This window comes from Antedon mediterranea, chromosome 4 (assembly GCF_964355755.1).
Source record: "Antedon mediterranea chromosome 4, ecAntMedi1.1, whole genome shotgun sequence".
NCBI lineage: Eukaryota > Metazoa > Echinodermata > Crinoidea > Comatulida > Antedonidae > Antedon > Antedon mediterranea.
This window is the reverse complement of record NC_092673.1, coordinates 4,776,463-4,789,642: the sequence shown is the minus strand read 5'-3', so window position 1 is coordinate 4,789,642 and position 13,180 is coordinate 4,776,463. Positions and strand designations below refer to the sequence as shown.

The 13,180-nt window shown below is 34.5% G+C and overlaps 1 protein-coding gene across 2 annotated transcripts; it reads left to right on the top strand.

The window, feature by feature from the left end:
* Positions 1-951: 951 nt before the first annotated feature.
* LOC140046409 (protein Skeletor, isoforms B/C-like) lies at positions 952-13,170 on the top strand. 2 transcript variants are annotated; one of them, XM_072091056.1, is made up of 15 exons: positions 952-1,026; positions 2,041-2,187; positions 3,014-3,089; positions 3,652-3,760; positions 4,363-4,534; positions 5,141-5,213; positions 5,584-5,773; positions 6,277-6,516; positions 6,860-6,989; positions 8,258-8,371; positions 8,992-9,183; positions 9,379-9,572; positions 10,091-10,121; positions 10,260-10,426; positions 12,344-13,170. In XM_072091056.1, exons 1-15 carry the CDS (start codon positions 978-980, stop codon positions 12,482-12,484), a joined length of 2,025 nt encoding a protein of 674 aa, XP_071947157.1. In that variant the 5' UTR covers positions 952-977; the 3' UTR covers positions 12,485-13,170. The 2 variants fall into 2 exon arrangements, with proteins under 2 accessions (XP_071947157.1, XP_071947156.1); XM_072091055.1 differs by lacking the exon at positions 12,344-13,170 and adding an exon at positions 10,883-11,968.
* The last annotated feature ends 10 nt before the right edge of the window (positions 13,171-13,180 follow it).

Genomic DNA, 13,180 nt, shown 5'->3' with positions numbered 1-13,180 from the left:
TGGGCTCATCAACTACAGTAGTTTGGCGAATGAGGCTTGATATAAAGCTTGGTTCCCACTTGAACGTAACGCAAGGACGTAAACGCAACGCAAGCGTTTTAACCAATGACAAGCGAAGTTATAGACAGTTAGCAATCACAAGCGAATAAGCCATCGCTTGTGATTGGTCAATTCCCTTGCGTTGCGTTACGTCCTTGTGTTGCGTCGCTAGTGGGAACCACGCTTTAGAGAATTAAGGATTTCTCGTAAATGGATTCACTTACACTGAGATAGTATTTCAAAGGGAAGTTATTGATCTTAGTAACTAGTAAAATAAGAAAGTGATCAGTTATTAAATGCAATGTTGATCATTGGCCTACGTAAAATGTTTTTTCTCAAAATTGTCTATTTATGTTGATCATACTTTTACTGATACTAAAACTACGAGCTTAGTGAAAAACAGCCATTAATTGTGGAAATTACATTTTTTTTAAACATCCTTAGGCAGTTAATATTATAGTGTTTTGCTAATTTCAGACTATCTTTACGTTACACAAAATGTTTACTACTGATTTTTAAACAAAAATATTTCATAATAGGCCTAAATCATTATTTCTTAAATTATTAAATAGAATATCAATTTTAAAAAAAGCATCATTTAATGAAGAAAGAACAATCGTTTAAAAGTGTTACGTCAAAAAAGGTGAGCGGTTTTTTGTAAGAAATATTTAGTTTTATATATAACTGGTATACGATTGTAACAAATATTATATTTATTTTCTTGTTTATTGACAATAAATTACCATATTGTTCTGGTAGGCGTATCTTTTCTGCATTTGTTTTGCTTAGTCACGTTAGATTATTTGTTTGGTTTTACCGACGAATCAGATAACAGGTATTTAAACAATTGATGCATGACGTATGACTGACTATAATAGTTGGTGCTATTGTTACAAGTGTTACAGACTGGTGTTGTTCATACGACAGATATTTACAAAATGGAGAAATTTAATTTGGTGATTGTCATAGTATCGAGTTTGTTTACAGGTAGGTTTTGTATTGTTCATCGTAAACACGTAGGGCTAACTTATGCTATGTATAAGGGTATATAAAATACAATTGGTTGAGTGTATATTATTATCTGTATCGATCAGAATAAGATTCAAACATGGTCGTATTCTTCAGACAGTTTCTCTTCTGAGGTATTCTGGAAGTTTTTAACCATTCTATGCACTCTTACTTTCCATAAGCTGTCAGTAAGATAAAGTACAGTATTCCCATGGATGATGGAGTAAAGACAAATTCTTTACTCCATGGCATGGTATTTCTGATACTCAAAGATATGAAAGTAGGCAAGGCTTATTTTGTTTACGATTCATGACCGGGAACACGACACAGTCATACTATTTAGGCCAAAAATTGTGTTTATGTAATCAGAGAAGTAGGCCTATTGTAATTTCACTCTTCCCTGATGTTATGAAAGCTCTGTCTACACTTTGAAACTTAATGTGACAAAAAAAAATCACACCACTAGTTTGATAGTGTAGACAGCTTCAGTGTGTGCTAGATGATAAGTAAAAGACGTGATTTTATAATGTTGAACTAAAGAAGGAAAGAAGATGAATTTATTGGGCGACCCTCAGTCACAAGATAGGTCTCCCAGAGGGCCCAGTTATGATCAGGGGCTTTGGATGCCGGGTTGGTTGGAATACATTAACACAGGTTCCTCATTTGACAAAAGCAATGCACTTTTACTAATTATATTGATACATACGTCACGGAAACGATACTGAATGACACGGCCACATGGGTCGATTAGAGATTCTATGTGAAGAAACGTTATTTGAACATGTGACTTTTATGTTTGTTTGCTATTTCCTTATAAATGCATATAGGCTGCGGGCGTTATTTTCCCGCTACTTTGCGATACTTTTTCATTAAGCAAAATGTTATGTCATTTAGGCTTATACGTTTATTGATTTTTTATAAATATATAAATTCTAGTTTATTAAACTGTATAATTTGCTTAAAATAATACTGTATTTATTTTTTCCTTCAAAGTTATTCATGCACAGGAATTTGCCAATTATTTTGGCAAGAAAATAGGAGATTTTACTACTTTTGCTCATCGCGTTTCTGGTAGTGTCCATGCCATTGATAGCACAACACTATGGGTGAGAGGATTTAACTATGATGGAACAGCACCAGGTGTGTATATTGGTTCTAGGCCACATAATAATAATAATAAGTGAAAATGTCACCCTCTTCTATTAAATGCTTCAATTACAGTATTTAATACAGTGTTTAATACTTTTGATGACAGAAACCAACAAAACTAATTCTAAACTGTTTTTAACAATTTAAACCAGCAAACAAATTTGCCCTTCAAACCGTATTATAATGTTATACCAGATTATTAAGCAGTTTTGTATTTCCCTAATTACCTTTTATAGAACTTCAAAGGCCCTTGACATTGTGTCAATAAATGGTGCTTCCGAAACTGAAGTATCCTATATGTTTCAACAATGACATATTTTTTGCGTCACTTCCAACAATAGAGTCGCATGAATTCTTATTATTTGTCTTAAAACATTGTTTTCTTCAGGAATGAACGTTATTCTGAAACGTAAAATTGGGGAATAAATACCATTATAAATCATCATGAATTTTTAGTTTTTACTGTATTTAAAGCTCTGTCTACACTATCAAACTTTATGTGAAAAAAATGTGATGTGCCCATATATGGACATGATGATGTCATACCACTACCGTATTTGGACATATCACTATCATATTTGGGCACTTCACACCTTTTTGTCAAACTAGTTTGATAGTGTAGACAGAGCTTTATAAAAACATGAGGATTATAGTATTCGAACTATTTCTAGTTTTTTTTCCTATAGATCGTAGATACAAACGTTGTGTTTAATATCGTTTTCTTTGAATTAATTGGACCTCTGCCATTTTTTACTGCACATGAACTCATTATATTACCGTTCCTCTTAATAATTGTCTGTTCCTCTTTTATTTATAGATGCATTTTTTTGGGCCGGTGTAAGTGGATCTAATCCATCTTCGGGTGGAGAAATAATTCCTGATGAAAATGGAAGGTAGGCCTACAGTATGTTAAGACTTTTCTACTTTATATTCGCTCCTAATTTTCCATTACTCCAGAAGACGTGTCCCTTGTTTAAGAACATGGTGTACCTAAGAAGGCAACAAGAATGGATGGATGGATTTGTAAAGCTCTGTCTACACTATACACATACACTTTATGTGACAACAAAATTGTGTGTGCCCATATAATGGACATAATCACTACCGGTACCATTAGCATTAGCCAGCTATACCACTAGCTTTACGCCACGTTCTTATGCTGCGTCCAAGTGGTCCAAGCTTATCTTTACTATTTAAGACTAGCATAAAATTGTTTTTTTGTTTTATTGATTGAAACAGTTCTTTTCAGAACTAAAGCTTGGTTCCCACTATAGCAACACAAGAACGTAGACGCAACGCAAGCGAGTTGATCAATGACAAGCGACAGCGAATATGTCATCGCTTGAGATTGGTCAAATCACTTACGGTGCGATTCAAGCTTAGTATACATGGTGTACCGCAAAAATATAATTTTGTATTTAACATAATAATCAATGCTTTATTGTATTTTAAAAGTGACAATCCGTTGGGTGCATACACAAACGCCAACATCATACTCAGATTGCCAGCGGGTCGTGTGATAACAGATTATAACTGGATTTCTATTTGGTGTCGTCTATTTGCGGTGAGATCACTTCGCTAGTAAAATATAATATGTTTGGGCATTTGTTGTAGGCCTACTTGCGCGAGGCCAGTGAAACTTTTCATTCAAAAGTCACACACCTCGGGTGCGTCTTCCATCCCGTGAAACCAACAGAACTTCAATGTGAACGTAAATGTATAAAACCCTTGGCCATAGTGTAAACATGGCGAGAAAGCCTCCGTTTTTGGCGGAGAAAGGTTATAGCAAAAGAACTCAATAAATACTAACTGTGTAAATGCTTTACTCCACTCCTGGCGGATCCAGGATGTTTAAATAGTGAGGAGAGGACTATGAATATAGTGTAGAGATTAATATTGTTTCCGCCTATTATATTTTCTTGAAATTCAGTTGGTTCCAGATAATTTTATATTACTTTTTTTGTATTCATTACTTCATAATATTACGTTCTTTTACATTGATCCGAGAAAATAGGTAGATCTACTAAAATATACGTATACTTCTCGAATTGTATCAAAGAAAGAACGTTACTTAAAATTGTATTGGTGTTTTTATTGTTTCAATACTACAACAGATTACTTTTAGAATTAGTAGGAATACTACATGTGTTATTTTACTTTGTATAGGCAAACTTTGGACAAATCATTATATCGTCAAACTTTCAACCGCCGGCTCCGTTTTCTCTCGGCGTTCTTGGTTTCAACCCACGAGTTCATGACGTACACGCTGATGACGTCATAATTATGGATTCGCAGACCGTGAAGTTTGTCAATCTAGATTACGACGGGCGCGGACCAGGTTAGTTAAAACAGTTAACTATGATTCCATATGCCCACACTTTGCGTATAATGTATAACTACAATACGGCTTATAAAGCATAAAGCAAATCCATCTTAGGCTGTGTTCGGATTTTAAACTCAATTACATGTGTAACCTACATGTTCGCATGTATTAGAATGTGCCTTTGATTGGTCTATATACATTATTATACATAGGACTACAGCACCGAGAATCGCTTAATTGAAATTCACCTTATATTATCTGGCCATTGAGAGGCTAGAGCTATAGGTAGATAATCATTATGTTACGATGAAATTAATATTTTAAAAAATCTGACGATGTCATGATCTGCATCAAGAACAATACAATTCTTATCATACAACAATTTTAATTGTTTTTATCATTGACATGACATTAAATCAGATATATTTAAAAATATGTTTTAAAAGCAACATCAAACCCGATGCCACTCCCTGCTGAACATTGCTAAAACTTGAAATTATAAAAAAAAAACTTTTACAAGTAAAAGCTCATACGGCACATGAATAAAAAATAACAGTGCATTACAAACAGTGTAAAAATAAAACGATTTAGGCCTACTAATTTGTGTTTATTTTTTGTTAGCTGCATATTTCTGGGTTGGTGAAGGAACAAGACCAGGTACATCAGGGTATCGTGTCCCAGATGAGAATGGAAGGTAAATTGCATGTACACATTTCCATAGTATAGTATGTTACTCACTTGCTTGTTTACTATAATACGGAATTTAACGGAATGTACCAGAAAGATAGGCCGACTACAGAATATGGTGTGCTCAGATTCTTGCGTGTTCCATCGACAACAATACAAAATAATGTGTTCCTCCTGTAGCTATCCCTCTGTTTGATAATGATTCCCGAGCCGTTTAGGAATGTAGGCCTATTTAGGCCTAGACTTATTCTTTGGCGATTATTATCGCATTTAACCTATAATATGAATCTTCTTTTTCTTTGACCTCTACTAAGTGTGTAGGCTTATAAATAAATAGGCATATACATTTTATTTATAATGTAAATTCTACTTCTCAGTAAAACCACGGTACTTAGAAGATACAACGGTGAAGATATAACAATAAAATTTGACGGTGTACTGACAGTTTTTGATATTGGTCACATCGGCCTGTGGTGTGAAATCGCCAGGCAGAACTTCGGAGATGTTGATGTCCCAGGTTCACTTTCAGTTCCACCAAGTGGTATTCCACAAGTTCAACAGCCTACAGTATGAATTTATAATACATTTATTTACCGTACCGTATATGTCATACTGATTCAACTCAAATTTTCAATACGACATTTGCAAACAAAGCAAACAAAATTGAAGTTAATCAGTAAGGCCTAGAGTTGGAACCCACTCATACATAATGAGGAGGGCATATGACTTGATTGTTATAGTTTGATTAATATAATGATTAGGCTACAACATTTACATTGGTATCGTAATGACTACAACTCAGATTAAGTTGTAAATCAGTAACTTTTGAGTACCACAGCTTAACTTATAATAACTTATTTAATAATCTGCTATTTATTAATTATGTTTCTTTCAATATTAATAGTGTTCCGTCATTGTGGAGTCACATTTTTTCTACCAAAAAAAACCCCCAAAAAACCAGCCGGCCTACAATTTAGATATCATCATACATCGTTCAGTGTGTATGTATCATCCAGACTTCGTGTCTGTTCAGATGACTTATTATTGTTTATTATTTATTTATATTTCAGCCAGAACCATCTCTCGAAAATTGTGAAGAATTAAGCGATACTTTTCAAGTATTTTGGCAAGTTACTGGCCAATCAATTGACATTGAATTGAAGGGAGTGGTTGATACCGACACCTATATGGCGTTTGGTCTTAGTGGATCTGACTCGATGACAAGTATGGTCGGTTCTGACGTCACAGTTGCTTGGTTTGACGGGACGCAAGGTCGAGCCGTGGATTATAATTTAAACGCTTACGCACAGGTAATTTATGCAAATGAACAAGTGTTATTTAAAGAGAACTTACAATAGTTTGCCTCCAGTAATTGTAGTTTACTGCAGCTCTTATTTCGCTATATTTGTTGTTACTATAGGGTATTATACAAGTCTGTATACCACGTTTGAATAATAATGCACGAAAACGTCTATTAACATATAAACAAAGTATAATTAATATTACTAGTGGATATGATATAATAATTATCATTTATTATGTTCTTTAGTGTTCTGGTGGTAATGGCGCTTGTGCCGATACAGAGTCAAGCAAAGTATAATTAATATTACTAGTGGATATGATATAATAATTATCATTTATTATGTTCTTTAGTGTTCTGGTGGTAATGGCGCTTGTGCTGATACAGAGTCAAGCAACCTTGGATCGGATAGTGTTACTAATGTGGAAGGGTCTGTAAAAGACGGTATTACATCTATAAAATACACAAGACAGCTTAATACAGGTAGGTGGTATTCTCATAACTATTCCGACCTAGGCCTAACTAAAATTCAATTAAAGATAAGTTAATGCAATAACGAAATAAGCGGGAAAATGAGGTGCGTCATTTACAGTGATATTATTATTATTATTATTTCGGGTTTAACGGAAATATCTCTTGTTTATTAGAGTGGAAAATACAAACGGGAAAGAGTTTAGTTAGGCCCTGACTAAATAAGGAAACGATAATAAATCTACAGTGTTTCATATCGCGTGGTTTGATAGCCTTTTTAGGTAATCTTTTGAGTTCCTCCATGCCAAATAAGCCTACCGTATGGTTGTAAGAAAAGACAATCTCTTAATATGAACTTACTTTAATTTGTGCATATAATAATAATAATAATAATTTATTGGCAATACACTTTTTTATCAGTGGCAAACTTCAGCTTGTGAAGGTGCGTCCAAAGAAACAAAATATAACAATACTGCAGTTGTTAATTATCTCTCCCGGATTATTGTGGAGTTTTAAAAAATCCGTTTAACAAGGACGTTCGTAAAACAATCCACTTCAAATCATTAAAGACCCCTTCCCTGCAATTTTGGACGTTTTTTGGAAAATAATACATATATATCACTTTAAAAACATTAAACCATGTCATTCCTTGTCTTAAATGTACGTTTTATGGTAAATTATGATAAAAAGTGAGAAACAATGCACTACCTAAGTAGCTCGCGGCGATCGACCTCTCGTGGACGGTCTTAGGCCTAGCCTAGCTAGGCTTAGTTTTGTAGGCCTAGCTGGTAAACATCGGTAACGTACGAACATCGTACGCGAGCTATATACCTAGCCTGACGTTGTATAGTTGCTGCATTAATTGTCTTTCTATTTTTGCCAGACTCCGTTGATACAAATTGGGGAAAACCCGGTATTTTCGCTGAAAAGTTAGGAGTCTTCCATTTGTTTTGGCCTCACGATCGATCGAAAAGTGGGCGAATTACAGGTGAAAAACAAAAATATCAATCCGCGCGCAATGCATTTTGGGATTTATAGCGGGCCGCTATAATTATTAGAATCGACTTATTTTTCACATTTTTAACCGTTTAAAGACGAAAAAAGTTATCACAATAGGACCATATAGTATTATTTTTACATTAAATATAGTTTGTGATCTTAAATTAGATCTAAAAAACGTAGGGAATGGGGCTTTAATTAATTAAAACCGATGCGGCCTAATACCACTTCGGTAATTATAAGATGAAGCAAGCAATGAAAGTCTTGTTTTTACCATTCAGGCGATGCAACTGATATTGTTATTCCTGTGGATAGTAGTGTTTATATATCATGGGCAATTGGCCCGATTAATCCAGATGGCCGTGCGGTTAAACATGCAACGAGGACGCCAACAGGTAAATACAAATAATGAATGTTTATGAGTGTAATGGTACAAATAATGGCATGAGGTGAATGATGAAAGGTTATATATCAACGATCGTTTAATAGTGCGTACTATTGCACGCCATGTGACCCACATTCGTCCTATCAAATGACAGGAATTTATTTAGGTGTTATATAATATGTAAATATGAATATTAATACATCAATGTAATGATAGGTTTTTACATAAAGCTGGTTCGTGGAAATGTTTTGTGTTAAATTTTAATATTTGTACAATGCAGGTGCACATCGATTCTGGATAAATACTAACTGTTTAGGCATAATATCTCTATGACAAAGCATGAGACCTAGAATTATTGGTATTGTAGCCCTACAATACTGGTGTTAATGTATAGTAAGCAATGCGTCACAAACCCATATATAGTGTTTGGTTTAAAATACAATATGGTTTTATCGGAGAGATTGGTTCTCATTGGACGCAACAAAATGATGTAAATGAACAGAAAGTAATTTGATGAATCAAGACGCGTTGGCTTGCGATTTACCATTTCATTTGCGTTGCGCCTACGTGGTTACGTTACGTCCAAGTGAGAACCGATCCGAACGTTTATTAATATAAATACTATTTCAGGTGGCAGCAATGGAAATGGTAAGCAGATTAACTTTGGTCGAGGTGCTTCTAATACGTGTCAGCCTTTAGCACCGGGAGACAAGCCACCAGCTCTGGAACCATGGGCTGCTAATACACTTCCACCAACTATAACCACGTTTGATGTTAAGATTGGTCCATCGGGTGGTGAAAGAGGATACACTGCCGTCACGGGTAAGTGTCGGGGCCGGGTGGGGATGCAATTAACGAACGAATATCATCGCATGCGCACAGTGGAAAATACTTTGATCGGCAGTCGTCGTTCTCTTATGTGAACAACAATGCCATCAATAATGTCGTCGTCACGCCAATACCACTACATATTAATCATACAAAATGGTTCAACCTTATTGAAATATTTTCTTTCAGGTAATGCGGGGTGGGGTATTGCCCTGTACATTAATGGAGTACTCATTCCCGAACTGAAGGTTCAACGAGGCCTTAACTACACGTTTAGAATATTCGGTGGCTCCAATCCTGCACGTCCAGCCGATTATCACCCGGTTTACATCACGAACGACGCTGCTGGTGGACTGGCATCATTGTCTTCAAATGAAATCCCGGTAATCATACTATACTGTTAGTCTGGGTTCCAGACGGAGTTTGGACTTAATATTAGTAACATTTTGGTACATGGCGTTTCATACGTATATACTACTTGAGCTTGAACTACTGTATTTTTAGTCAAAAATCGAAACGTCGACTGGTGGACTAACATAAAAAAGACAATAAACAGACTACATAACTATACTGTTTATGCTAAAGTCTTTACCAATGATTCTGTCTGCTACTGTTGCTGTGTCTTTCTTTTACTTAAAGTAACACTGCTCTGAGACCACATGAACAAGGAAAATCCCTGTCTTCAAACTCATGAAAAAGATTATAGTAGCAACTTAAGGTCTAGCAAAGAGTCTCGGTTGGGACGTTAGTTTTCAATGACGCAGATTTTCTTATATCTAGGCCTACCGTGTGTAGTATTGTTTAAATTCTGAGTTATAGCATGTGGGGAAATCTGTGAATGTCCTTCCAAGCCTTTAGTTTACATTATGATTAAATATAGAATATTTTCATTTCTTTTTAGGGTGACTTGGAAATTTATGCTGGTCCATTCAGTAAGTATATTATCGCAAATTGTTAATATCCAAAACACATTTGCCAAATTATAAATACAGAAATATTAACTTTCGCTAATTTGTTCATAATCTGCGTAATAAAGACGGTGATAATTGTATGCCTATTTATCTTTTTAGATGGTTCATTGTGTGCGTATGTTAGTAATGGTGAAGACCAGGCAGATAATTCCGACACTTTTGCCGAGTATTTCGAGACATTAACTGAAGAATGTGTTACTCCGTCAGAACCGGTTGAGTTCGTATGGACACCGGATGAAAATACTCCAGACTTGGTTTATTATCAGGTAGGCTAACAAAGGCTTTAGTAAAACTGGCTTCTTAATTTCAAAATTTATTTCCTGCTTAGTTTTTGTCCCAATTAAAATCTTTTCTTCACTTCTAAATATAAAGTAGTATATCAGCAATGTGCAATACAAACAGTATTACATCACAACAACTAGTTGAGTTTTAAGCTCTGTCTACACTATCAAACTAGTTTGACAAAGAAGGTAGGCCTATATGATGTGCTCAAATATGGTAGTGATATGTTCAAATATAGTAATGGTATGACATCATCGTGCCCATATATGGGCACATCACATTTTTTTTTGTTACATAAAGTTTGATAGTGTAGACAAAGCATTAGAGAATGACGAGTGTAAAAAAAAGACCGATTTAAGGTTAATTAGCGAAGACAACCTGCCCAACATGAACCAAAGCAGGTTGTTAAAAAAACGTAATGGCAATTTTAAATATTGTAGTGCTACACACATCGTTATCTCGGATGGAAAATTGAAGTTCAGGATCAGGTTTTGCCCACTAATAATGGAATAACCACCGACAACCCGACTACAGCCAGCCCGACTACTGCAAGATCTCCGGAAATAACGGATTTGAAAAGAATGGAAAAAACTACCACGGATAAAATGGATGAGACGAATGACGGATCGAACTCTTCTTCAAGGATAGGCCTACACAATCTACAATTATACTTGCTACTTTTTGTTTCTCTTGTTTGCTTGCTTGTAGCTTAAATTCGGATTTACAACTTTCTGAGTTGTTTTGTTCCTTGATGTCTCAATTGTCGAGCTATTGTTTTGCTATCCGCGGATTTATTAACACTTAATTCTTTTTCTACTATATTGCGAATACTTTTGTGCTCTCGCTACATTATAGGCTTTACTACTATATCAATGCACTCTATGTGAAATACTGTACTACAGTATATACACAAGAGTCCAATAAACTTGCTTGCTTGTACATCCCTCTTTCATTCAAGTATACATTCATTTATTTTATTTGGAGAAAATTGGCCAGATCTCTATAATACATATTTTAAATATTCTACAGGCGGTGGCATCTAATGAATGGATCTAATAAAATAATCTTGTTTTACTAATTCGATGCGATTTCTTATTATATTTCAGTATGACGCTAGTTTTCTTTTGAATTGAAACAGGCCTGTAATAACTGTACTGCTTTTTCTAACCTAACAGTTTCTTAACAATTTACAGACTTTCATTTTTGCAGGCTACATTTCCTAATTTGTTTAGCATAATTATAATAAAGCGATTGTTAGAAATAAATTCTCTCAGAATCAAACTACTAAGTAACAACACTGTTTTCACGTAGATCACCGTAAAGAACTTAATTTATCTATTCTTTACCGTCCTTAACTAAATCTATTATTTATTCTCCCAAAACAATAATGGTTCGTCATGCAACAGGATAGACTTATGCTTAACCACCAAGGACAAAACTATTATAGGCCTACCACTCCTATACTGTGGGTCATTGGTATTTCTCTAACAGGACACAACTATTAGACCTACCACTCCTAAGTAAAATTGTAGGCCTACCACTCCTATAGTAAAATTGTAGGCCCACCACTCCTATAGTAAAATTGGATCGATACCGTTTTAACTATCTTTCTTGTTGTCATGAATTTTGTGTATTATATTTTTTTGTATATTATGAAGGAAATAAATGTTATTATGATATGATATGATTTGCAACGTTGGTCATAGTATTTCACTAACCATGAGGACACAATTGTTAGGCCTTACAACTCCTAATAACATTTTAATGATTTTACTTCTTTGACTACCAACCACATGCATGCACTTATTTGTCGTCGTCGTCTGATCAGAGCGTGGCTTCTGTAACAGTATTCTTATTTTTACCAACGAATTAATGCTTCTTAATACTTGTTTTCACTTCAGTGCTACACTCACCGCTTTCTCGGATGGAAAATAAATGTCGTTGATGATATAACCTCAGGTGCACAATCTGCAAAAATAAATCAGAACAGCCTTTTGCTCGGATTTATATTGGTTACTATTGTATTAATATTCAGGTTATAAAGCTATCTTATGGAACGTTACGAATTAGTCAGTAAATTATGCATTTGATTATTAAAGTATCAAAGTATAAAGCTCTGTCTACAAAAAAAGATGTGCCCATACATGAACATGATGATGTCATACCACTATAACATATATGGGTATATCACTACCATATTTGGGCACATCACATTTTTATTTCACATCAAGTTTGATAGTGTAGACAGAGCTACAGCTACCAATCCGATTGTTGAAATTACCATATTCAATCGGAATTTTAGAAATTAATGTTCAATATTCCAAAATACTGAAAGTGGTTTTAACACAAATGCGTCGACGGAGATAAAATATAGTCGCATTCAAATAATATTGATGCTTACCGTATTCTTTATCGAGTTAATCCAATGATTAACAGTTTTTTTTGTCTTTAATGAATTCTCTTCTCATCACTACCTAATTTGGGTTTATAGAATGTAGTAGTTACGTAATTATGTATTTGTAATTAGTAACTTGCCATTTTGTATTTTATGTGGTAACTAGTCCTGTTTTAAATGCTTCGAAATAAATTAATAAGTTAATTAATGTTTCATGTTGGCCTACTTAGAATTTTAAATTCTACATAAATTTTAAGTCTAAAATATTTGTTACTAGTCGAGTGTTGTGACATGTTTTGTATATGAAATAAATTGGTACAAGAAGTTGTTTACAAACAAATTA

What these genes read in the sequence shown, in the direction of transcription:
- LOC140046409 (XM_072091055.1), top strand. Translation starts at nt 978, where the DNA reads ATGGAGAAATTTAATTTGGTGATTGTCATAGTATCGAGTTTGTTTACA. An exon ending in CACAAGACAGCTTAATACAG is followed by an intron (nt 6,990 to 8,257) that starts GTAGGTGGTATT and finishes TTTACCATTCAG; the next exon opens with GCGATGCAACTGATATTGTT. An exon ending in TGTCTTCAAATGAAATCCCG is followed by an intron (nt 9,573 to 10,090) that starts GTAATCATACTA and finishes ATTTCTTTTTAG; the next exon opens with GGTGACTTGGAAATTTATGC.